Source organism: Engraulis encrasicolus, chromosome 6, assembly GCF_034702125.1.
Source record: "Engraulis encrasicolus isolate BLACKSEA-1 chromosome 6, IST_EnEncr_1.0, whole genome shotgun sequence".
NCBI lineage: Eukaryota > Metazoa > Chordata > Actinopteri > Clupeiformes > Engraulidae > Engraulis > Engraulis encrasicolus.
Window position 1 is genome coordinate 51564083 of NC_085862.1, and position 27343 is coordinate 51591425.

The 27343-nt window shown below is 44.3% G+C and overlaps 1 protein-coding gene across 3 annotated transcripts; it reads right to left on the bottom strand.

Annotated features, from left to right (window-relative positions):
* Positions 1–717: 717 nt before the first annotated feature.
* LOC134450454 (afadin- and alpha-actinin-binding protein-like) lies at positions 718–25818 on the bottom strand. Of its 3 annotated transcripts, none has more exons than XM_063200297.1 (13): positions 25729–25818; positions 24813–24870; positions 22516–22658; positions 21714–21926; positions 19953–20063; positions 19084–19219; positions 10721–10799; positions 10309–10465; positions 8639–8825; positions 7659–7783; positions 5509–5682; positions 4294–4408; positions 718–2401 (listed from the first exon to the last, which is right to left on the bottom strand). In XM_063200297.1, exons 1-13 carry the CDS (start codon positions 25816–25818, stop codon positions 2142–2144), a joined length of 1848 nt encoding a protein of 615 aa, XP_063056367.1. In that variant the 3' UTR covers positions 718–2141. The 3 variants fall into 3 exon arrangements, with proteins under 3 accessions (XP_063056367.1, XP_063056366.1, XP_063056365.1); XM_063200296.1 differs by having other exon boundaries at positions 5509–5679; positions 8639–8831; XM_063200295.1 differs by having other exon boundaries at positions 8639–8831.
* Between the last annotated feature and the right edge of the window lie 1525 nt (positions 25819–27343).

Below are 27343 nucleotides of genomic sequence, written 5' to 3' on the forward strand. Positions count from 1 at the left end.
GCGTTTTTATTTTTTTAACTGCAAGCTAAAGGGCTTTGACTGATTCAGACCGAACCCCTCCTTTAACCGTGGCCGCCCGCAAAAACTATAGTACTAATCTGCACTTTAATCTTACTGATTGATTAGTTTCCTCATCCCAATCACACCCCTAATCACAGCCAGGCCATCCATCTCATTGGCACTGATTGGACAAGCCCTACCTGACCCTGAGGGCCACGAGAGAGAGAGAGAGAGAGAGAGAGAGAGAGAGAGAGAGAGAGAGAGAGAGAGAGAGAGAGAGAGAGAGAGAGAGAGAGAGAGAGAGAGAGAGAGAGAGAGAGAAAGAGAGAGAAAGACAGAACAAGCGCTCACAAATACTGGGGACAGATGATGGAGCATCATTGGCCCATTAACAGTGGCATAGGACTGTCAAAACTCAAGATATCAGTGATGCATGTAGCACATTTACATTGCTAATGGAAAAAAAAATACATTGTGGGTTGTACTAGTTACCTTACAATGCCATCCAGAATAGAACATCCCACTGTAGATGCTTGGAATCCAGGCCTTCTGAGTCCTCCTCAACAAGACCACATTGTAGTTACAGTGTAACAGTTCATAATAGGATGAGAATGTGGAGGAGACACAATACTTTACATTAGTTTTGTTGGAAGCTGTAATTCAAGATCTTCAAGGGGCAGGAATATCTTGGGTCAACAGAGCAATGACAGAACAACATAACGCATATTAATTTATTTTAAGTGCATTTAATTATGTACAACTTAAGACTTGTATTCCTGTGATAAAACATACAGTATCTGCAGTCACGATAACTCAAGGCTAGCAGCTCTCTGCTTCTCTGTTCTACATTTAAATGCAAATGCAGGGTAGTGCTGCAAAAACCTCAACATAGTCTGGCAAAATATTGAATTTCAGACAACAGAGCCAAAACAAATGTGGCCAGAAATTCTCCATTATTAAATTCCTCCAGGATATGTAGTGTAAAATAAATAGTAAGAACAGAGAATATTTGGTGAAGGAATGGCATACTGCACTGTATAAAACATCAGCTCTCTACCCAACGCAGCATTGGCAGTGTCCACATCATTAAATAAATAAAATACAAGGACGCATGTCTAAAAAGCAAAATGATAAAAAACATCAAAATGTAATGATAAACAAAAAGATTTAAAAATAGAATTAAAGGGAATTAAAAAACGCAACGCCATAATAACAGTAATACACCAGAGCACTATGATTACAGTATTACAGTACATTTTTTTCAAAAAAATCACTTGGCATCTCCATAACTCCTCTATGAACCTTCATCAATAAGCCGAATTTACTGCATTACTGCAATGCGCATTAATAATGCTTTACTACAGCCATCTACGTCATCTGCCATCCAGTAAATCAAGTAGTGCATAGCTCATCTAGGGTTACCCATATCAGCCGGGGTCTGATTAAATGCCAATAGCGCTCTGCACCTATATTAAATCATATGTCCTAGCCCACTACTATTGCTGCTACTGCTGCGGCTGCCTACCAGCTGGCTCTGATCTTAACAGTTAAACAGATGGAGTATCATAACACACAAACTGTGTCCAAATTGTTAGGAAGCGCAAAGCTAAAACACTACAAAAAAACTCTTAACATTACGAGGATAAAAGTGGCAAAGTGGCTTATCTAAAGCTTTGATAACGGTGACAAGCGCTGATGCGCAATGATTGCAATTTGACACCTAACCCTTACAACGGTTGGCCGTGAAGTCATTCATCAGGTGATTGCTCATCCATGTGCATTCTGTGTGTGTGCATGTCCATATTCTACTATTCATTAAGTTACCTAAAGGCATCGACCTGAATCAGTCATTAGTTAGGCAAAAAATGAGGTCAGCTACATCCATCCATCCTATAGGATGTCATGGTGTGGGTCATCTCGTGTTGGTGATTCAGCCCTCTCCAGATGTGTTCCTACGATGTGGTGGTAGTCATCTTCTCAAGGTGTGGTCATCATTATGTTGTGGTGGGGCTCATGATGATGGCTCCTCATGAAGTGGCCGAGGTCCTCCTCTAAACCTGCACTGGGGGAAGGAAGGCTCCTTAGAACCCGCTTTGTGGGAGGTGGAGCAATTAGAATCTCCTCTGGAGGAGGTGAACCAATCAAAACCTGCTCTGTGGCATGTGGGTGAGTTGGTACTCGACGGAGGAGGTGAGTCGGGCTGAGGAGGAGGTGGGCCGAGCAGATGAGGGGGGTCTGGCGGAGGAAGAGGGCCGGGTGGAGGAGGGCCTGGTGGCCAAGAGCTCGGGAGGACTGAAGAGCATCTGAGGAGAAGGGCGAGTGGAGGAGACCTCGGGAGGACTGAAGGCCAACTGGGACAGCATGTCACTCAGGGAGGATGGAGCTGGAGAACTCTCCACATCTGCAACACACACAGCAGGGGGATATTCCATGAACATGGTTAAGAGAGATAAACCTGGCTAATTGATTAGTGGTATAGCTGCTAATAGATATAGATATTTAGTGAAGCAAATTTTTCGGTTTCGGTTCTGGTTCCAGAACCTTCGTTTCGATGACGGTTTTCACATTTCACATGGCTTTGTGAATTTACACTTGTGGCAGTAGTATAGCCTTAAGCCAGCAAGACGAAATTCCCCAGCTAAAAAAATTAGTTCGCTAGGTCAAAAGCGTCGGTCCATAAATTATCCCAACGGCTGTCAGTTACCCTGACGAGCCTGCCACACCCCCTCTAGTTATTGTAGTAGCTCAGAGCCTACGGGGCTCTGCACCAGCTAGAGGGTCTTGTTTATTGAACAACCTGCCAGTACATTTTATGCCAGATAGGCTACCACCAAGAATTCAAGTTCCTTGAAAAAACGAGCTCTCATTCTCGAGCTTCTGACCGTAGGCTTGGGTGTGCCTTCTCTTTGCATCGCAGCATCAGTTCATAGTCATACAGTCGATGTTCATGGCAAACGCACAGACAATCGTGCGGATTTACCTGATGACAAACTGAACCAGTATGAAGTTTTGCATCAGCCCCAGACAACTTGAGCGGCAAAACAACAAGGACAAACTCATATTTCATTTTTTTACGCTGCACACGCTCCTTTTAAAACATGCCCTGTGTGGGGATTTTGGCCTCGCATGGTGTAGCCTAGACCTACTGTCTGACCGGTCACTGCCGTCCCCTTGACTGTCAGGATTTGGCCTGTTGAAACTTTTCAAATTTTTGGCTTAAAATCAGGGAATTTTGTTTTTCGTAGCTGACAGGTATGCTGTTCTAGCAAACACTGTTTTTTAAAACAATGGAAGCTTGTTACGCACGAGTGAAGCACTGGGCGCGCTGTTTCGAGTTCTTTGCATGGTCCGTAATTAAACCAAACGGAAAAAAAATATCCATATAGAATAAATCAAGTCTTCAGTTTCAATAATCCACGTTACAAATGTGCGTTCCGTGGCGCAAATGTATGCCTTCCATAACACACAAAGAAAGTCTCTCGCGGCCAAATGAGCAAGGAAAAGGTCCCCAACACTGTTTGATGATTCATGGTGGAGCGAAAGTCAGAAATGTGCCAATACATTTTTGGGAGCATCAAACACTGTTGCCGACTTTTACTTTCCTCATACGCCGATGTAACCATCTGCATGAGAATGATGCAATGCTTCGTTTGCACACCTTCTCTTGCTGTTTCTTGGCTCGCAGTGGCTGTGTCGAAGACAAAGTTTTAATTCTTTGCCGTCTACAAACGCTAGAAATAGGCAACTCTTCTCGGTAAGCCTACTCAAATTAAAGATGGGCTGATGGTAGTTTCTCTTGTAACAGCGTTAGTATCCACAGATGATTTGACCAACTGTTTAAAAGGGGGTTGTAGCCTGCCAGCAGTCTCTGCAAGCCTGAATGTGATCACAATTAATGTCGCCAGATTTTTTTAATGATAAATAAGCAACTGACGTTCTGACTGCGTTAACGTTCTGGGGTTTTAAATGCGAAATGATAACTGACGTGATGAACATCTGGGAACCGAAACGTGGAACCGACAGCCAAGGCACGTTTCGATGCCAAGTAGAACCTTAGCCTTCCATTCGGTTCCATTCAACTGAATTTTGGTACCCAGTCCTTTAGATGACCTCATTAAAAAATTTTTTTTTTTTTAAATGGGTCGAGGTGAAAAAAAAAGATCAAATCTATGTCTCATTTGGACCCTAAGGGTTCCAGATTTGCCCCTGAGGGTTCAATTTGGCCCCGTTTCACCACACCCTCATGCACATGCCAACACAATTCAGATAGTGTGATTTTTGTGACGTGCTTACATTCTGAAATGGCACCTGAGGGCTTTGACACGGGAGAGGCCATATGGTCAGCAAAGGACAGGTTGAGGAATTGATGTTTTAGCCAGGTGGCCCGGTCCTCTTCAAACATCTTTCTCTGCAAAACATGGCAACATTGGACAAGTTATTCATTTACATTTCATGTGAATATGGAACTAACATTACACTACGCAATTACATAAGGATCTGGAACTGACATCAGCCTACCCTAAACTTACTAAGATTATGTAATGAAAACCTACTTGTCTTTAATAATCAATCAACAAAATGGTATGGCCTTGAGGCTACAATACACAGCTGTGTGTGAGTTCAAGGCTTGTAGAAGACCTATACTCTTAACCACACTGTGTGTGAGTGTTACTTTCCAACCCTCTTGCTAACTAACACACACACACACTGGAGAAAAATGGCCAATTGTGGGCAAGTGCTCGATTTCTAAATGCTGCATGTGGAAAAGATTTTCATTGAATGTGCACGCAATCCATCAATTCCCTCCATAATATTTTCCAACATGTATTCTTTTCTCCATTTCTCCATGCTAGTGTGTGATGACACCTGGCATCACCACAACAAATCTTAGTGATAGGAGTGCTTTGGTTCACTATGAAGTGTGCTCTCGTTTGTTCAACTGATTACCACTACCGATGCGGTGTATACTTTCAAAACATTCCAGCATGCCAATGAGAAGTTACCACAACACACCTTGGTGATGGCAACTCAGAGCCGTGACAGCAAATGTCAATAGACGGGGCACATTATCTAAGTTAATTCAAATTAAAGTAGTATGGACGTACCAACATACTAGAGTACCAGAACAAACTCAAATATCCAAAGTGAACGGCAAGTTTCATCCTAGCCTGGTACACATCCATGTGTTGTTGCGTTGCTGCTGCCAGGAACTCAATGACTCATGGCCAGAACCCAGGCATTGAACATATCCAAAATATTCGTCACTACACTGACTCTCCATCGACAACAACATTGAACCGCAGTGGAACTAGCCGTCACAGCAGCGATTCTATGAGTATTGGTAAATCGTGCGGAATGAAAGTGTCTGTGTCAAAACAGTCCAATTGAGTGTTGTTCTAAAGTAGTTTGTAATTTAATTTTATTCCACTTTTATTTGAACGCTTTGACATTGGGTGTTTGGGGGGGAAATAATTTCCACCCCTGGTGTGTGTGTGACCTGCACTATACCTCGCGTCCCAGCCGGATGGCGGCCTCGGTGAAGTTCTGCCTCTCGCTGGCGAAGGTCTTCCTCTGCTCCTCAAACAGCCTCCACTCCTCCTTCAGCCTCTCCTTCTCCTCCAGCATGTAGCAGTCCTTCAGGAGCAGTGCCGTCTCCTCATCACACGGGGCACTCAGCTGCTGCTGAACACACACACGCACACACAGAGCTAAATCATCAGGTCGCCACGCACGCGCACGCACACGCGCGCACACGAACGCGCACGCACGCACACGCCCATGGGGGTGGGCAATCTATGGCCAAGGGGCCGTGAGGCAGTTTTATCTGGCCCCTGATATAATTATAATGTTATAGAGTTTCCCATTAAATATGACGTGTTTTATGAAGCAATAAAATGAAGCAATATTTTCAGGGGACCCAGTGAAGGTGGGGTCTGTTTTAAAGAGCAGGGGGAAATCCTGGTTTGTGTTCATCATACAGCCCTTGGAGGAAGTGGCCCTTTGAATGAAAAAGGTTCCTCACCCCTGCTGTAGGGGGGTCTGTGTATCAGGGTCCAGGCCTCCCCACACATACTCAAGAAAGGTTCCTGAGCACACAAAAGCCTTCATGATTATTATTATTATTATTATTATGATTATTATTATTATTCATGACTATCATCCATGTGGGAGGCCCTGTCAGAGAAGACTCTACTTGTCCCAGTATCAGTGGTGACTTTACTACACCACCTGTCCAAGTGTCACTGATAACCCCAGAGTACCACCTGTCCCAGTGTCATATTGCTCATCTGTCTCAGTGTCAGGGATCCCTCCACCATGACAGCAGTCACGGTATCAGCGACGGTCTCACTATAACACCCAACCCATCTGGTAGCACTGGTGACCTTGCCTACTGTAACACCTAACTGGGTGTAGGGATGACTCCACTGTTATGCATAATGGAAAGTCAATTCTCAACTTTATCCTGATCAGCAATAGTAATGTTCCATGTTGTGAGTCACTTTCAGGAAATAAAGGACACACACTGCTGATGCTGCCATTATTAGGCATTAGCCATTTTTAGGTGTTAGATGGACCTCTGCTATAAGTACAGCACTTGGGCCTGAGGGCAGGAGACCTAGTATTAAAATCAAGGTCACATAATGTCCACAAAGACGTCAAGGGCGTGCACTGTTCAGAGAGGACTTTAGCATCATGCTAACTCCATCCAAGCGAGTTCCTGGGTGAGTGCACTGTTCATGCCCAAATACAGTGGCTGCAGCTGAAGTGAAAGCCACCTGGGAAACTCCAAATCTCATTGTCATTGTGACACAGCACTCTACAGCACACAAGTGCACACTGCATAGTGGGTGCGGAGGAGTGTGCTGATTGAGATTGCTTGGTGTCAGGTCCGAGCCGTAGAAAACTAGAGGTGGCACTGCCTACCGCTCTCTATTGGAACGAATGCATCAATTTGACTACAGTCATCGTGCAGGGCAGATGCTGCTTGAATGAACATAAATTGGCAATGTGGCCATACACAAATCATCCTGTAGGTGGCAGTAAATCAATATCTAGTACATCTTGATGTAAAAAAAAGCACAAAAAAGCACCCACTAGACTATAAATAGTTTTAAATCCAGACTCCGTTCTCAGACGCCTTCCCTTAGCAGCACTAAATGATCAATCTTTGACTTTCCAAATATTTAAGGTCTTTTTTAACTTTTTAATTATTCTATTTTAATTACCGGGTATTTTTTGTTTTCTTCATTCCTTTATTTTTATTTTTTGTGAAGCACATTGAACTGCATCTGTGTGGGCATGTGTTTGCTGGCTATACCTACTTGCAGTAGCTGTGTCCGAGTGTGGATGAGTGGGTCACTCTGTGTGAGGGCAAGTTAATGTGTTGGCTATGCCTACCTGTAGCAGCTGTGTCTGATTGTGGATGAGTGGGTCACTGTGTGTGAGGGCAAGTTAATGTGTTGGCTATGCCTACCTGTAGCAGCTGTGTCTGATTGTGGATGAGTGGGTCACTCTGTGTGAGGGCAAGTTAATGTGTTGGCTATGCCTACCTGTAGCAGCTGTGTCTGAGTGTGGATGAGTGAGTCACTGTGCGTGAGGGCAGGTTTTTGTGTTGGGTGTAGATGAGTGGTGCAGGTGTGCGTGTTGGCTATGCCTACCTGTAGAAGCTGCTGCTGGGTATGGATGAAGTCTTTGCACTGCTGGATCTCCTGCCTCAGGTGCTCCATCTCCTTATCATGGGCATCTTTGGCCATCACCTCCCCATCCCTCTGGACTAGAGACGCTGTCGCACACACACACACACACACACACACACACACACACACACACACACACACACACACACACACACACACACACACACACACACACACACACACACACACACACACACACACACACACACACACACACACACACACACACACACAGTTATTGCAAGCGACGTGACAAACTGAACGCAACAACACCCTTTCAATCCCATTGTTTTCAATTGGCCTGTCCAAACTGAATGGTGATGGTCCATGCTGTCGATGCCTACAACGAGGGTCGCACTCAGTAGCCTTGCGTCACTCGCAGTTAGGACACAGTACTAGACTCTATTCCTTCATGACATGCTCACATGCTCACTGTAATTCGAGCAGAGACTTAATGTCTAGCCAACAATGTAACCTCTGCTTCACCCTTGTTTGTTTGAAGGCTATACAGGCTTACAGTAGTAGTCACCTTCCAGAGTGCTGGAATCCTCACAAACAAAAACAGTCTTGTCCTCTCCTCACACAAAACTGTTTCAGTCTGAACTGTTATCCACTGTCCCACAACAGTGTAACAAGCACTAGTTACTACCCTCATCGGATGGGTCCAGATGATTCTTAAAGGGATTGAATGCTTTTTGTAAACATACAACCATGGTACTACTCCAAGAACAAGGTTAAGCTGTAAACCTGGCTAAGTCATCCTACAGGAATTGGTAAATCGATTAATAGATAGTACACAGGTGGCATTTAGCGAAGAAAATGATGGCTTTTATTATATGATTTACCACTACCTCACAGTTGGAATGCTCCCCATGCTTGATGTGTGTGTGTGTGTGTGTGTGTGTGCGTGCGTGTGCGTGTGTGCGTGTGCGTGTGTCCACCTTGCGTGTCCAGCTGCTCCACGTGGTGTTTGAACTTCCTCCACTGCAGCCGGATGCTGTTGGTCAGCTCCTCTCTGGCCTGCCCACAGCTCTCTGCTGCTACCTCCTCTCGACCAGCCTCACACACCACCTCCCGCTCACACACCCCCTCCCCCTCGCCATCACCCTCGCCCTCCTCCTCAGAGCCCTGCTCCTGCAGGACGCACACACACACACACACACACACACACACACACACACACACACACACACACACACACACACACACACACACACACACACACACACACACACACACACACACACAGACACAGACACAGACACAGACACAGACACAGACACAGACACAGACACAGAGACACAGACACAGGTTAGTGATGCTGCACACAGCTCTCAGTTGCTACCTCCTCACAACCAGCCTCACAGCAGGCAACCTCCCGCTTGAAGCAATCTGAATATTTCACCCCAAATGAATACAATATCATGTTTTGTTTTATTTATGTCTGAATAACTCCTCTCTTAGTTTTTAAGAGGCAATAAAGGTGTATTTGCCATGAGGCGTCAATAGGGGACACTTGTGAAACACTAGTGTTGATTGCTATTGGACAAGACTCCAACTGTCAGTGACATCATCCGATGACATCACCCGATTCCTGCTGAGCTTTTTAAACTCAGATACTGGCTTTGTTAGGGCGCGTCGTGTACCAGTCCTGCATGCGAGAGGCACAGGAGAAGACTTGGGGCCTGTGTCTTTTTCTCTTTCTCCCTAAACATTAAACCTTGCATTGTGAATTTCAACTGCCGTACCGGACCAGAAGTCTTAAATATTAATTAGTAAAACTCAGATATCATCATGCTCACACAAACCCACACCCTCCTCAACAAAGCCCAATTGTTGTAGGACACACAAGCACACACTACTGCTCACAACCACCTCATGAACTCCATCCCACACAAACTCACACTGACCTCATCAGAGCTAACCTCTATTAAAACACACACACACACACACACACACACACACACACACACACACACACACACACACACACACACACACACACACACACACACACACACACACACACACACACACACACACACACACACACACACACACACACACACACACACACACACACACACACACACACACACACACTAGTGTCGTGAATAATACACCAGAAAGCTTCCAAATGCTGCAGTTAGTATGCACTAAGAAAAGGTAGAGTCTGGGACAACACAGACAGACTAATAATTATTTCATAGAATTAAAAAATAATGCTTCACATAAGAGGAAACTGAGGGCAAAATAACCAAAAGTTCTTTTGGACTGAAAATGGGCTCTTAAGAAAGGAACGTGAGCAGGAAACTACTAGGACGCATACATATTTGATCTTGGAGCCTTTGACACAGGCAGAGTGAGTGTGTGACTGTGTGTGTGTGTGTGTGTGTGTGTGTGTGTGTGTGTGTGTGTGTGTGTGTGTGTGTGTGTGTGTGTGTGTGTAAGTATGCGTGCACAGTGTTTAGGGCTGAATATGCTGCCCATCTCTTGATCTGCCTGCGTGTGTGTGTGTGTGTGTGTGTGTGTGTGTGTGTGTGTGTGTGTGTGTGTGTGTGTGTGTGTGTGTGTGTGTGTGTGTGTGTGTGTGTGTGTGTGTGTGTGTTACCTGTGGTTCATAGGTGTGCTGTTTGGGGCTCAGTATGCTGACCATCTCCTTCTTGATCTGTGTTAGAACCTTCCTGAGTTCCGCGTTCTCCAGCAGCAGCTCTCGCTGGCGGCTCTCAAAGTCCCTCAGCAGCACCTGGTACATCTCCTCCTCATGACTGGACGCACACGCACACGCACACGCACACGCACACGCACACACACGCACACACACACGCACGCACACACACACACGTTCTGTCTATATTGTACATAACAACTATTAAACAATTATATAGATGTTGACACTGAAATCTCCCAAAACGACTCAAGCAAAAAAAGGGCAATGATCACACCCACTTGGATGTTCCCCTTCAGCAGTGCCTGGTACATCTAGTAGTGTGTATATGTGATGAAAAATAAATAAGAAATACCTGGCCTCCACTCTTCTAGTTTTCCACTGACTCCTCTTCCCATCAGATCTTCCCACACAGTTCAGAACCTCGATGGCCGCTGGAAAGTAACATACCAATCATAAAACTTACATGTAATCTTTTTTTTATTATTATTATAGAAGAATAACACATACCACCACCACACATACCACCACTATTTCAGGTTGTTCTTTTTAAGTAATGGTTTTACAACAGCTTCTTTCAGACAGCCTGGGAATATGCCAGTTTGTAGTGAGGTGTTGATGATCTGAAGTAGGTCAGGTGATATCAGGTGTAAGACGGATTTGAAGAAGGCTGTTGGTAGAATATCTAAGTCGGATGTAGAGGAGCTGAGACTTTGTACAGTTCTACTAAGAATGTCCAAATCAACTAAATGAAAAGGTTCTCATGGAGTTTGAGACAACTTCACTGTATCAAAGTGGTCCACGTCATGGGCCAGGATTTCCTAGCTTTGGAAATTTCTTGGTTGTATTTCGAGAGCGTGTGTTTACTTTGAGCAGACACACTGGGAAGCCTTCCATCATGAGGATCTGAGCACATATACCGACACTGTACTGTCTTACATCAAGTACTGTATTGGCATGGTCACTGTGGAAAAGACTATCCAGGTTTACCCAAACCAAAAACCATGGATGACCAGCCAAGTGCGCACACTCCTTAGGGCCCGTGATGTAGCTTTCAGGTCTGGTGACAGAGTGCAATACAGCAGTGCTCGCGCCGACCTAAGAAGAGGCATCAAGGCAGCCAAAGCTGACCACAAAAGGCGGATAGAGGAGCAGCTGAACAACCCCCGGCAGATGTGGCAGAGTATTCAGTCCATCACTAATCTGTGTCTCATGGAGATGGAGATGCAGCACTAGCGGAGGAGCTGAACAGCTTCTTTGCCCGCTTTGAAGCTCAGGCGCAGCATTCAGGCGTACCACTCCAGCCCCTGCAACAACCCACTCCACACCTTAGCACCCCCCCACCCACTCTGGAGGTTGCGGCTGATGACGTGAAGCGAGTGCTTCGTGCTGTGAACCCGAGGAAAGCAACAGGCCCGGATGGCGTACCAGGAAAGGTGCTCAAGGCATGTGCGGCCCAACTAGCACCAGTCTTCACTGACATTTTCAACCTGTCACTGAAGCAAGCCACCATCCCAGCCTGCTTGAAATCTGCCACCATCATACCTGTTCCAAAGAAGGCATCTACTACCACTCTGAATGACTTTCGCCCTGTTGCACTCACTCCAGTCATCACCAAGTGCTTTGAAAAACTGGTGCTGAGGCATATAAAAGCCTGTCTCCCCCCAACCTTAGACCCTCATCAGTTTGCATACCGGGCAAATAGATCCACTGAGGATGCAATAGCCATTGCTCTCCACTCTGCACTGAGTCACCTGGAAAGACAAGGGAGCTACGTCAGGATGCTCTTCATCGATTATAGCTCAGCTTTTAACACCATCATTCCTGACATCCTAATCCCCAAGATGAGACATCTAGGACTTCCATCATCCACATGCTCCTGGATCAAAGACTTCCTTGTTAATCGTCCCCAACAGGTGAAACTAGGTCACCATCTCTCAACCACCCGCACCCTCAGCACCGGCTCGCCCCAAGGATGTGTGTTGAGCCCACTTCTCTACTCCCTCTACACGTTTGACTGTAGCCCCATCCACCCAGAGAACATCATTGTCAAATTTGCAGATGACACAACAGTGGTGGGGCTGATAACCGAGGGAAAGGAGGAGGCCTACAGGGATGAGGTCCTGAAACTTGGAGAGTGGTGTGCATCCAACAACCTGGCCCTGAACATCTCCAAGACGAAGGAGCTCATCCTGGACTTCCGGCGGAACAAAGATGCTCCTGCCCCCCTGTACATCAATGGAGAACGTGTAGAGCAAGTGAGCTCATTTAAATTCCTAGGTGTACACATCTCCGCTGATCTCTCCTGGTCGACTAACACCTCGGCTCTGGTAAAAAAGGCCCAGCAGCGATTGCACTTCCTCAGAGTACTTAAGAAAGAACAGTTAGACTCAAGCTTGCTGGTGACCTTTTACCGTTCCACCATAGAGAGCCTGCTGACCTACGCAGTGTCAGTGTGGCACTCAAGTTGCACTGAGGCTGACAGGAAGAGACTGCAGAGGGTGACCAAAACGGCACCAAAAAATCATAGGCTGCCCCCTGCCTCCCATACCCACCATCTACAACTCACGCTGCGTAAGTAGAGCCAGGAGTATCATTAAAGATCCCACACATCCTGGCTTTCATCTCTTCACACTGTTGCCCTCTGGCAGGCGCTACAAGGCATTGCCAGCCAGAACCAATAGGATGAAGAACAGCTTCTTCCCCAAAGCTGTTACAACAATGAACACACACTTACTGGACAATGCTCATCTATAAAGGACTGTGCACTTCGTAGGGAAGCTAAAATCTCAGTATACTTTGTATGCTGACAATAAAGGCTTTCTATTTTATTCTATTCTATTCTATTTCATTTCTATTCTATTCTATTCTATTCTATCTATTATAGATTTGGCAGTGGACTTCAAGTTTGGATTTACGCCACTGTCTCTCAGCTCTCCTACATTCTTGCTTTAGCATTCTCCAAGGTGCTTTTTGATGTCCCACTGTTTTGTTTTTGAAGGGGGCAATAGCATCCATAATATTGGTCATTCTTGAATTAAAATTAACCATGAGATCATCTGCATTCTCTGAGGTTTGACTTTGGGTTCGCAAGAGGGCCTCCATTGATAATTCTCTTTTTGACCGTAACAGATTCCCTTTGCACAAGCAGGTAATTGGAGTGCTTCTGGGTCTTCACCTTTTTTCCTTGGTGCTCATCAGTGTAGGGGCTCTCAAACTTGGTCCAGGTAGACAGATGCTGAGGCACTCAAGGTTGCAATTTTTTAACTTTTTTATTTGGCTACAATGCCTACGCGTTTCGGCCCTTATGGCCTTCTTCAGGGCGTATCAAGAGCAGGTCACATGTATGCCACTTTTTAAAACAATCAGGTTGGTCACATGACACAAGTCACATGATTAGCCGATCACATGAGAGAATACAACAACAAGGAACTTAGGCCACCATAAGTAAGTAAAATTCAATAGATTTGTTAGGTCAAGTTAACCCCAGCTTCACAATAACAAGTAATACACATATAAACATAATTATCTTTTTCAACAATTAGTAGTTCAGGAGCAGTAGGAAAAGCCACATTTTTTGTGAAATCATAAACACATATATAAATACCAATCACATTTCAGAGGAAAGGGGAGAAGTCCTGTTCAAGGTTAAGTCCTGGATATGTTGTCGCATTTAGGGTATATATCCAAAAGGACTCCCGCTGTAGCAGTTTTTTCAACCTGTCCCCCCCTCTGATTGTTTTTTTTTATGTGTTCTATGCCAGAGATCCTTAATGTGTCACAGCTACCATGTCCAACATCTTTATAGTGCACGGCCATGGGATAATTGGGATTAGCGGTTCTGATGGCATATTTATGTTCTGCTTACCTTGTTTTAGTTGGGACATCTATAGAAGTTCCGTGACCGTGGAGAGGAAAGGTTCGTTTCTCACTGGATTTGTCATCTATAAAGGTTAAATTTAAAAAATGAGTCGGGGTGCCCCTCAAGGAATGTGGGGAAATTTTTGTAGAGCCCTATTTCCAAAATGGCTGTTGGAAATTGATTTGACCTAGCTTTGAACTTCAAATTCAAGATGGCTGCCACTTTTGGCTCTTTAAATGTCAATTCATGGTCAGAGAGCCTTAATATTAGGCTCAAATGAAAGGTCTGCTCATACTAAGTTCAGTTATGGACAGTAAAATTACAAGTAGGCTATGCAGAAGTCATCTGAAAGGTAAAAAAGATCAAGGTTTGTGGTTGATGAGAATTAAACTGCTGATTAGTCGGATCATAATGTGAGGTTCAGTGTTATAGGGCACCCCGGCTCATTTTTTTATTTAACCTTTATAGATGACAAATCCAGTGAGAAACGAACCTTTCCTCTCCACGGTCACGGAACTTATATAGATGACCCAACTATTTTCAGTTTCCGCTTTGTTCTTCCTATATAGAAGCATCCACATGGACATTCAAGTCTGTAAACAACAAAAGTAGTGTTACAGTTGATAAAACTGCGTATTGTATATTCCTGACCTGATTTTACATCCAATGAGTTTGTTTTTCTCATGTTGCCACAGTGGTTACAGTTTCCACATTGGTGGTTACCACCCCTTGTATCCAGCCATGTTTTTGTCTGAACTGGTGGAAGATGGCTCCGCACCAGTTTGTCACTTAAGGTTGGGGCTCTTCTGAAAGTGATAGTAGGAGAGTCAGGAAGTGGTAAGTAATTTTACATACATACATAAAAAAGTAAAAAGTAATGATTTGTTTTATTTTGTATGTGCTTCACTGCTGTATTGTGCTACAAGGTACACTTGGTTTGGGCATTGTGCTTTGTCTTGATTCTTATCCAGCATCTGTTCTCTGGGGAGGCTTTTGGCTCTATTATAGGCAACATGTATAGTTTTAACATTGTAACCTCTTTTTTGAAACCTGTCAGTCATTTCCCGTGCATTCAGCCCAAAATCTTCATCGGAATCACAGATGTGACCTGCTTTTGATACGCCCTGAAGAAGGCCATAAGGGCCGAAACGCGTAGGCATTGTAGCCAAATAAAAAAGTAAAAAAATTGCAACCATCTGTCTACCTGGACCAAGGAGTTGACTTAGCTGGGATACTTTGACATTTAACAGTTAAAGAGGTAGCATATTCAGCTTCACTAGCTCTTACAGCAGTTGTTACAGAAAGTCCACCACTTAATGGAAAATGGAGAATATGGGTCTGTATTCTATGGACACAGGATGGAAACATTTGTCCTAAATCCACTCTGACTTGCTGTAACAGTCTTAATGGGGGACGCCAAAAGCAACATTCTCCTTCCAAAGGATCTATTACTTCTTACCTTAATTTAGTCAGACTACCTTGATTTAGACAGATTAACACTAATTCACATTCTTGAATGAGGCTACCCATCAAAAAACAACTGAGAACAAGGAAAGCAAAAAACACCCAAAATGTAAACAATAGCATAACACAGATTACAACAGACAGATTACAGAACATCAGAGCGAATTGGCAGACAATAGAACATAGGGCTTACAGAAAACCAGAGCCAATCAGGCAGGCGACAGGAGGAATGCAGGAAAGTGGTGAGGGATACCAGCAGGAGCACACAGAGGGTATATTCCATTATCCTAACTCCCATCGTTGACCTGTACTTGTGGCCTCGCAGTTTACATTACATTACATCTTCATCCTTGCCAACTCCTAGCTGCTAAGTTGTCATAGTGTCCCAGCTGCCGCAGCGTCGCCTACTGCTCACAACCAGCCCTGGCAGGGGGCTCCCCTAGGTGGCCGCTGGTCTCTGCCTGAGGTTTCTTCCTGACTATAGGGTTTTTTTTCTCAGACCTCACTGAGCTTTTTTCCCCCCTACAAACTATGATTCAAGCCAAATGGAGTTTTTCCTCACCCCGGATGCCACCAGGGGCCGCACCTGAGCGCCCAATCTCTGTGTGACTATCTATGACTTATGCTAGGCCCAGCCACTATAGACGGTTTCATGGAACGTTTACAGTCAAAACAAAAACAAGGCATGAACATTCTATGGCCCTAACTTAATTTCCGGTACACTTCCGCAAACAATACACTGCATCGGATCAACACAGCTACACAAGCGCGGTATTTCATTTGAGAGTGGCACAGAAAATGAAAAATAAATGTTGTTTTCCATTTTTATGACAGCAATCACCCATAGGGGGCACTACGCGTCCATTTTTGGGGTAGATGTAAAAACTTCACGATCTTATTAATCATATAATTTATTTAGCCTCACATAACCTCAATGTAGCCTAAAGGAAAGCAGTGATGGCACTTTGGCAACATGGGTCGGGTGATGGTGTGCCTAAAAAACACGGCAGCATAAAATTATGTAGAATTACAGTTTGTGTTTGTTGTAGGAATTAGGGACTTAGTTGGGCTTGCATCTGTCTACACTGTTACAGGTTAATTTAGTAAATGTAGTCGCAACGATTCTGAACAGTAGCTTTCACTACTAAACTTCTTGGGACAAGGACGACGAAATACCCAAACTGTCATCTGCTGAAGAAAAGGATAAACGGCCGGATTGTATTTATTTTGGACAATTCAGCAGACGTCCTTGATGTCGAGGTTAATAGCAATGCTAACACAGGATACGACTGACTGATTAGCACTGGCTTGGCTGCTACGTCAAAATGTGGATTATATCGACAAAATTACGAGATGTGCCGGGGTCAAGAAAAGTTTTAAGGTAAGGCAAGTTTAATACAGTAGTCAGGGACGTCTGCATGGTTGAACAGGGTTTTGTTTTTTGTTGTGCTGTGTATGCTTTGAGTCAAGTTGCTGGCTTGAACTCACATGTTGTCATTAGCTGGTTGTGACTCGTCACTCGTGTACAGGGTGTTTTTAAGCAAATATTGAATGTCCGTGACCACATGGTTACCTGATTTTAGGTAAAATAGCCTACTCTGGTATTTGGTGGAAAAGAGGTTTCGTCTGTCTGTCTGTTTATCTGTCGCTGCCACTGATACACAGGTGGTCCTTTCAGATTGAATCAAAAGGCAGCCTCACACAGGCACGAATGCACGACAGTAACATCCTGGTGCGCGCTCGAAAGAGAAAATACTGACAAAGTATGAATGCTATCTTGAAGCGCTTAAAAAGTTGGCTCTTTTCACGAAAACTTACAAAATGGAAACACAGTCTCGTAATGTCGCCACACCCCGACTCCCGACCCGCCAGGTTGGTGGGGGGAGTAATCAACCAGTGCTCTCCCCCATCCTCCTCCATGACTGAGGTACCCTGAGCATGGTACCGTCCCACCGCACTGCTCCCCATGGGGCGCCACTGAGGGCTGCCCCCTTGCACGGGTGAGGCATAAATGCAATTTCGTTGTGTGCAGTGTGCAGTGTTCACTTGTGTGCTGTGGAGTGCTGTGTCACAATGACAATGGGAGTTGGAGTTTCCCAATGGGCTTTCGCTAGGTTTGTTATGGTCTGTCCAGGAAAGTGAAATAACGTCCCCGTTTAAAAAAAATAGTGCACAAATTCATATTAGCCCATTGCAATAAACACATATCATAAATGGTTCACGCTCGCACGACAATGTGTCCCGTTTTTTTTTTTTTAACCACGAAATGTGGCAACCCTAGGTCTGCTTTGGTAAGATATGCAGACTGGGCATCATGTAGGCCTACACATTAATTATCCGCGTCACGTTTGTCAGCGGATTGGTACCAGAAGTGAAGTTGCACCCTACCGCAGAACAAAAATTTTAAAAAGCATTTTTTTTTCACCAATATTAAAACCGTTTGTTATCATATTGGCAGTGTCGACAGATTGCAGCCTACCAAAACATTAGTAGACCGGAAGTTTACTTCGGGCCATATCATGTCACCAAGCAACAAGCAAACGTTCCATGAAACCGTCTATAGACCTTATGCATCTAAGAATCCTGGTCCTAACCTACGTTGACCTTGTGACTCTACAATCTCTATCTATCTCTTCTTCCTCTGCCTTCCTGCTATTTCTGCCTCTCCTCTATACCTCTCCTTTTAAATCAGTCTCTAACAATTATGTTTTTTCCCATTTGTTAAGCACTTTGAGTTACATGCCTTGTATGACACAGTGCTATACAAATACAATTATTATTATTATTATTATTATTACATTGCATTGCATTTAGGGATGCAAATTATCGATTAATTCATTAATCATTAGTTGATAGCCTTATCGATCGACTTACGATTAATTGATAAGCGGCGTTTTCCCCCTGAAATCTCAATGTCTCTCAAAAACACAACTACTAAATCTAAAAAGTTTAATTAAAAATTGAGATAAAATACCACATTTAAATGAGTTCTATTTCAATTCTTTAATTCAAAGGTGTTTTACATTTTCCCACTATTCACACCTTTCTTCACACACACTCTTCACATGCCCATTTCACCTGGGTTTCTTGTAGGTTGAATTGTCGATTAATTGCGATTAATGTTTTTTAATCGATTAACGCATTGATCGATTAAAGTCGATTAATCGATTAATCGTTTGCATCCCTAATTGCATTACACAACATTACATTGCAAGTTGCACTACAGTGACGACATACCTCCCACCTTTATCTGCCGTCAGCCTGGCCACAGTACGGTAGATGAAAGTAACTCCCAGGGGCGTCCATGCCGTACTATGCACTTACCAGTATGCTGTGAGTGAAACGTCTTCTCTCTACTGTGTACTACTGTATTTCTATTGTCTCTCACCCACCTTGCTTGCTGTCCTTCTTGTCGGTCAGCAGCTGGTTGAGGTGTTCCTTCAGCTTGTAGTACTCCCTCTCCTTCCTCTTCATGTCGTGGCTATACTGCCTGGAGCGACTTGCCCGGATGTTCTGAAGCTTCTGCACCTGTAGACAGCATTGGGACATGAGTACTATTTTACTTACAGACACAGACACGCACGCACGCACGCACGCGCGCACGCGCACACACGCACACACGCACGCACGTACACACGCACCTGTAGGAGAAACTGTGAAATGATTACCAATTTACCACCAAACTTTTCTGTAACCTGTAGGTACAACTCAAATACATGTAGGAAATGTGGCATCAAGCATTTGCTTCAGCCATTCTTTCACAAAATTAGATTCCATTCAAATCAGCTCTTGAAGCAAGTAGATGCAGTGAATAGTGAAAGAATGTGTATTCATGGCCAATTAAGTGTTAAGCCTTTCACATTTTTGTTAACTTAACAATACAACACTCTCTCTCTTTATTCTGCATATTACTAACCTCTTGTCATGTTGCAGTGAATAACTGCAAGCACAGCCAAAATGGAGCATGACTCCATAGGGTATTGAAAGGCAAGAGAGTCAATAGCAGATTAAATACAGCTAATAATCTTTCAGATATGGGTGTTTATAGATGCAAAGTAATGTGATGAAATTAATAATTTACCGGCATGTATGCCGCAGGGCACTATTACAATACAGTCTAATCAGCAGCCACTCACTGCAAAAAGCACAGAGAAGGCCTTAAGTGTGTGTGTGTGTGTGTGTGTGTGTGTGTGTGTGTGTGTGTGTGTGTGTGTGTGTGTGTGTGTGTGTGTGTGTGTGTGTGTGTGTGTGAGTGTGTTACCTCGTCTCTCTCGCTCTTAAGACACTTCTTCAGGCTTTTAATATTCAAGTGCAGCTGGCGCTCCCTCTCCTGCAGTCTGGCGTTCTCCCGCTTGGTAATCTCTAGCTGATCCTATGGGGGGAATCAACAGGGGGCTCATTCTCTGTGATTTGACAACAACTTAATGCCAACACGACAAGCAACAACTTAATACTAAAGCTCACGATTTGAGGAGTAAGTCACTTGCCAAATTTTCACTATGGGATTTCAGCTCAAGTCTTTTCAAAGAGATTCTTACTTCCCACAAATAGAATTGACAAAATCAGATAAGGATCACTGTGCGTGCTCCTTCGGTACTAAAACCGCTGCATTTATAAATAAACTCGAAATGTCGAGGTTCAAGAGTCACACTGTTACAATATTGTTACACATTTGCTGGTGTGCTGGTGTGCTCCTGTGTAAAGTCATCCATCTACTGCACATAAAAGGTGTCTCCCTTCTGTCCCTGAGCCGAGCAGACTAACCCATATAGCTGCTCCCTCTGGCTAATAATACTCCGCTAAATGGGGCAGCTGTAGCCTAGCGGTGGCTAGCCTAGCCTAGCGTACCTCACCTTGAGGCAGCCCTGATTTGAGTTGCTGCCTCTAAATGTGGCTAACACTATGTAGCTACCTATGTGGGTCAGGCCATAGACATGCATAGTGTACACATCTTTTCTACATGTCAGTATGTACATGCATAGGGATCAGGCGTAGCCTACAGTGTAACCAAGGTCTTGGGACACAGCCCAGATGCAGTCTCAAACCCTTGACCTCACAAAAAACTCCTGGATGGGAGGCAGACACGCTGAGCAAAAACCTAAGCTGCTAAATCAGCGAGTGATGTAAAGATATGAGGTGTCGGGAGGAAGGTTTCATGCAGAGTTCGGCTAGCTGGCAGCCATTAGTGGTGCTCAGCACGGCGGCTAGCTGCCAATGATAAGCCAATGATCGTATATTAGTAAGATTCTTCAGGCTCGTACTTTTCCGGGATCCATGTGATGTCAGGTGAACGCCCCTTTAGGAGACCTTCGGTTAGGAGACCTTTGGAGTCTTGAGTTCCCTTAGCGTTGTAGATGGCGGTCGCGCACATCTTGTGCAAGGCGCCACCAAACACCAAACAGAATAAGAGGGAGGGGACAATGCCCCCTTGGGAGACCGAATTTGAGCACACTCCTTTGCATTAGGTGGGCAGAGTTTGGGGTATCCTTTTCTACTAAGAAAAACTTTGGTTGAGCTGATCTTGAGGCCGACCCTGGCTGGCTTTGCATATTACCAAAGTTATACGTCTATGCGTCATACAGAACTAAGTGATAGATAGTTAGGTAGCTAAGTGAGTCATGATATATACAGTAAATCAGGGATGGGGAACCTTTTTCATTCGAAGGGCCACTTCAAATTCATCAGAGGGCCATAGTAGACCTCCGAGGGCCGTACTATGAACACAAACCAAGATTTCCCCCAGCACTTTAGGCCTATATTGAAAGCAGCCACCTTTAAAACAGACTCCACCTTCTCTAGGTCCCCTGGATATAACGTAATCGTATTGCAAATGTATTTTCTAAGATTCCTTTACAAAATATGTCATATTTCATGTTAAGATGCTTAACATTATATTGGGGGCCGGATAAAACAGCCTCAAGGGCCGCAAACGGCCCTCACAAACGGCCACCCCTGCAGTGAATGAACATCATGTCTACTATGACTCATGTAGTCTAGTAGAGGTTAGCCTAGCTTTGCTGACCTTGAGGCGCCCTTGGTTGAGCTGTTGTCGCTGCATGTCGCTAGCGTTGCGTAGCCTCTCGGCCTCCAGCTGGTCCAGGGCCCTCAGCACGCGGTGGTGGCGCTCCACCAGGCCGTACATGCTGTTCAGCAGCGACACCATGTCGATATCCACCGAGCCCTCCACCCCCTCGGGATCCACCTGTACACAGGGGAAACCCAGAGATGCTGCCTCCTATGGGGGGGACATCAGGTATGATGGAGAAGAGAAGAGGAGAGAAGGAGAGGAGAGGTGAGGAGAGACAAGGTGAGAAGAGAGGAGGGAGAGGAAAAGGGACAGACAGGAGTAGAGGGTAAAAAGACGTGAGACGGGAGGCGAGAGGAGGGAGAGGAACATAACGTTAATGACCGTAAGCAGTTGACTGACATAGTTCACTACACAGTAGCTATTCACATCCATCCTCTATTTACGAATATGAAGTTGCATAAGGCATACGATGTGCATGCCAATCTATCTCTGTGGAAAAAGTTAAAATCTTACAGGGCTGCTTTGGAGAGGCCTATTGCCCCCTCCATAAGTATTGATTGACAGATGTCTGCATGCTTGAAGTCCTTCCATTACATTTATTCCTTAGCAGAGCAACGCTTCGACTATGAGGTCAAGAAGTAGACCTCAGTCAAAACATTTTTTATAGCATAGAATAAATGTAATGGAAGGATTTCAAAAGGTGCAGACTTCTGTACTGCTCATTAACAGGGGATGTGATTTTTTTTTGTAATCTTCACCATAAGTGGGTGAAGGGGTTTCTGTCTCTCAGCGTCACCTGGTTCAAATACAGGATGCATTCTGGTATGTTGTCGTCTGTGCAGAAATCGCTGACTGGACTGTAGAAGTTGGTGGACTGAGTGTACTGCTCCAGTGGACTGGCTTTGTTTATGTAAGAGTCATAGGAAATGTCTGGGAATTCTGAAAAAAAAAAAACAAGAGGGAAGCATAGTTTAGAAAACCACATTGCACATACTTACACCCACACAAAAGCAATATTAAAACTGAAGCAGACACTGAACAGGTGGAAGCGGCGGTTTCATTGATTTTTGTGAGCAAGTGTTACTCACAGTGGTCAATATCGCGATCGTATTACTACAAATACTGTGGGAGAAAGAGCTGAGCTCAGCTCTGGCCGGCTTTATTGCTGAGATGAGAAGACAGAGATGAGATCCTACGGGCTTCATCTCAATTTTAATTCTGGGTACAATATCCTTATATCGAATCTCTATTTTATTACTACAAATACTATGGCAGAGGGAACTCAGCTCTCACTGGCTGCACGGCTGAGATGAGAGGAGGAGAGGAAAATGATTTCTGAAGGGCTCCGGCTCAATTTGAACTCTGGGCACAACAACCCATTTCTACATCAAAGACTGTGCTGGCTCTTTACAATGCCGTCTTTACTGTGCTGATTTTAAAACAGGCCCTCGACTCATCACCGCAGCCATTTTAAATAGGCTACAGGTTTGAACTAACTTTCACAAATAGGTCAGTAGAGTGGCACCTAATTGGGTCATTCTAACACCCGCCTCAGCAGGGCTTAACACTAACACACGCCAGGTAGCCAAATGCGGGTAAAAGTCGGCGTTGGCTAGTAGATACCGAAGGTTCACTAGCCATTCTGGCGGGTCCGTCACTATTCTAAATGATGAGGCACCGCATTTTGTAGTTTTTTCCCTCGGACCGTCTTTGCTACAAACGCAATGCAATGCGATTTCGCGAGCCTACAATACCCATGAAGCACCTGTGTCACGTGTCACCTGTGTCTCACGCACAAGAGGAATCTGATAGCGCTAGTCTTGCGAATATGAGTGGCAGCAGCGAGCTGCCGGCACATCAGCGCGCGTTTGGAAATGCCACTGAAAACCTTCACGTGAAAATAAAGTAGCGAAGTTCATCTCAACTGACCTGTTTTGGGATCTGTAATTAGTACAATGCATAGTAGTAGTGGACATTAAAATGACCAAGGCGAGAGGAGAACACCTCAGTCTTGAGAAAGTCTTGAGACTAATTAGCGCAGTGATAAGACAAGGACACATGCGGCATTAATAATGTTCGGTTTAAATCATTTTCTGATTTGCATGTATGTCTTCATACCTTAATATTCCTCTATGTTTCTTGTGCCGTTGTTCCCGACTGTCAAACGGGGCTTAAACAACGCGCAGTAGTAGCCTTCCAGACAGTACAAAATCATGTCCCATGTCCCTTCGCATGTGCCCATCTTGCTTTGCGTCCGTTTATATTTTAAACAACTCAATATTAAACGGAATGAAAGGAAGTCGTAGCTCCTTCTGTAGTTACCGGTCGCTATGTGTGTGCCTTCTAGTAGATAGCCTACTTTTATGAGAAAATATCCCAGAAGAGGTGTTATTCCACATCCATAACCGAGGACATGCGAAGCTTGGCAATGACTTTGCACTATCTACTTTGCGCATCGAAAGTGCCCTTCAGATCAAAGACGGAAATATTTTGCTCTCATGTAGCTTACATTTGTGCCCTTCCACAACACTGTGCTTGGTGTTTCTGCACGGCTATGCCATTCCTCAGATAAGTTAATCTGTTCTTATAGCATGCATGCATGCATGGACATTGGACATATTATGTTATATTATGTTATATTATCCTACATTACATTATTACAGCCTATTATATAATTCATTAAAGCTGCTATGATGGTTAAGAAAATTATGGCTAGTGAAAAGGCTGAATGGCTAGTGAGTCAGGAAAACCACTAGCCAAAATGGCTGGTAAGCGAAAAAGTTAGTGTAAAGCACTGCGCCTCAGTAGGCTATATCATGCCGCACTGATGCAAGACTGCTTCAGCTTTGACTAAGACATAATTAGGCGAGTCATCTAGGAAGGCAGAGGGGCCTTGAAAGTCACCAGGTCTCTAAATAGCACCCTCTTATTTCGGAGTTCTGGATTTTTTTTTACACATGAGACCAGCGCAATGTGGAGCAGGAGGAAAGAAGAGAGCACAGACGAGACTACAGTAGGTGGTACAGCTTAACAGCGACTATGTGTAGATAATCTTTTGAATGTGCGTGCAGTGAAACAGGAGTGACAAGTCACCTTGTGTGGACTCTGGCATCACTGCACTTGGGCTGTCGTCCCCGAACGAACCCAGGATCTGTAAACACAGGAAACATTTGATTAAGACAACCTTTATTGCAAGACATCATGTTCCTCAAGTTTTTCCCCCATAAAACTTGTTGTTAGTATTGTGATGTATGCCTTCAACAACCAAATTACTTTGTGTTATGCGTTTTGTGCTTAGTAGGCTACTGTTGAAGGGGGCAAGTAATGCAGGCTATTTGGGGTATCAAAGACAGTTGCACCCTTATCACATATCAAGATATTTGAAATGAGGCATCACAAGACCATAGAAATGAGGAGGAAGTAGCACTACACTATTACCAATCATGGCAACAACAACAAAAATGACAAGACAAGTTGAGACAGCTCAGATCTGCTGCAATATGAACCGAGAACCAATAGTGTAGTACTTCAACATATTTTTGTCGATCCGTCAACATTTCTGAACATTTTATGAAACACCCAACAACCTCTCACTGTAGCAAAACAGACGTCCACGCACCAGACAGACGTGGCTCAAGTTTATGACTGAATCATAATGACGAGGTTAGAAATTCAGTAAACGTGACAACACACTGCCAACAACACATCGGTTAGTCTCTCTGCACTGAGGTTTCAGTCGGTCTAGACTTTTGGTGAAAACAAGCATCGTCACTGCAGGTTAGCCATCACAACACCAACAACATTGCTTTATCGACAAGGCAAGGCAAGGACGCTGCAGTCGCCGTGGTGTAGTAGCAGTCTTGGCTACTACTTCAAGTGGTTGATGCAGCCCAAAAAATACACGCGTCCTTTTGAAACAGGTCGATAGTAGAGGCGATCAGGTAAACCAAGTAGCTCTTTGAGATATCTACTCACATATAAATTAATATAAAAGGAATGGTGTACTTACTGTAAAGCCGTAATCTAGATTGTTGAAGTGCGTGGATGGTGCCGTGGCTGTGTTTGACTTCTCAGCTGCTACAATCAGTTGCGCAGTCATTCATTGGAGAACTCGTCGTCAGGCAACGAAGACCTCGTAAATTGATTGGCTGAAATTTGAATCCTTCAACCCACTGTAGTTTTCTTCAGACAAGTTCGCACATCTTGACACTTGTTTTTATGTCCATTTTATTTTTATTTCCCCGAATAGTTTATTTCACTGTATTTTGACGTTGCAGTCCAGATAAAGCAGTGGTTACTAAGAGATGCAAGTAACAGATGGAAAAAGGAAGGAAACATGCAACTATAGGCCTAGTCTTTCTCAACGGGGGAGCTACAGCCACACGGGGGCGTCGGGGAGCCCTAGAGGGGCGTTGAGAGGGATACAGCTGAGAGGGGGGTGGTGCTTAGTTGCCATTGGGTGGTATTTTTTTAATACTAAGGGGTCATTGGCAGGCTTATGATGAGGTCAAGGGGGCGTTGGGAGGCTTATGATGACACCAAGGGGTCGTTTATGGGCCCTACAATGAAAGGTTGAGAGGTAGGCTACTGGGGGCGTATTACAGAAACTTCCTATCTTGAAAATCTTATCTTATCTGTCTAGTTACCGCGGCAACGGCACTTTAGGACCGAATTTAGGAAAAGCGTATTACAGAACAGCGTTTCCTAAGTTGTTTTGCGCATCCTATCTTAAGTTAAGAAAGGGGTATTACAGAAGCATCCTAACTTCGAAAAATCCTAAATAATTGGTCCTAACTTTAGGACAGCCACCCAGCTGTCCTAATTCCAGTTATCCATTGATTTGTTAGCCAAAATTTAGCTGGTGTTCATCACCATTTACCCACGCTCAGCTTGCTGTTTCAGCCAGAGCTAACAGTGAAGTATATCCGGGAAAACAACACAATTGTGAACGGATGAAATGTTAATTAAATTAGGCTATATTGACTGACCCAACGATGTATGAAGTGAAGAGTTGATGATAAATATACCCGACTTCGATGTGAAGTCCGATATCAACTTCCTTAATTGACAGCCGACCATGGGTCAAGCCAAGTCGGCTAATTGTCATTTATTTATAGCCTCTATACATGCTGGTCATACAAAGACATTTCATGAAATTACGTCTTAACTGTTTTGCGTGCATTCGCTTGGAAAAACAAAGCATTGGGATGAAAATATGGAAAATGGGAAGCACTTTATTGGGACTGAAACCAATGCATTTGGTCAACTTGAGGTTACAGGCAGCGAGAGTGACCTAATTTCGTCCTCACAGATGTTGCTGTATTATAAATCCGTTCGGTGGAACGTCATCACTAATAAGTGCGTTATTTAAAAGTAATGAGCTCAAAAACGTTAGCGAAATATTTACGTCCTCTTCCTCTCTGGTTTAGTATCACGCAGACCGCGAGATACAGCAGCAGTCAAATCTGTGTATTCTAGCTTGCGTCGCACTACTGTTGCTAGGTAGCGGTGCATTTGTTGTCAGGTAACAGACATAAAAAGTAGATCGTAGATGTTTAGATCGCTACTTTAGGATTCCTAACTCAAGATAAGATAGGATTTCCAAAGATAAGATAAGAATCCTA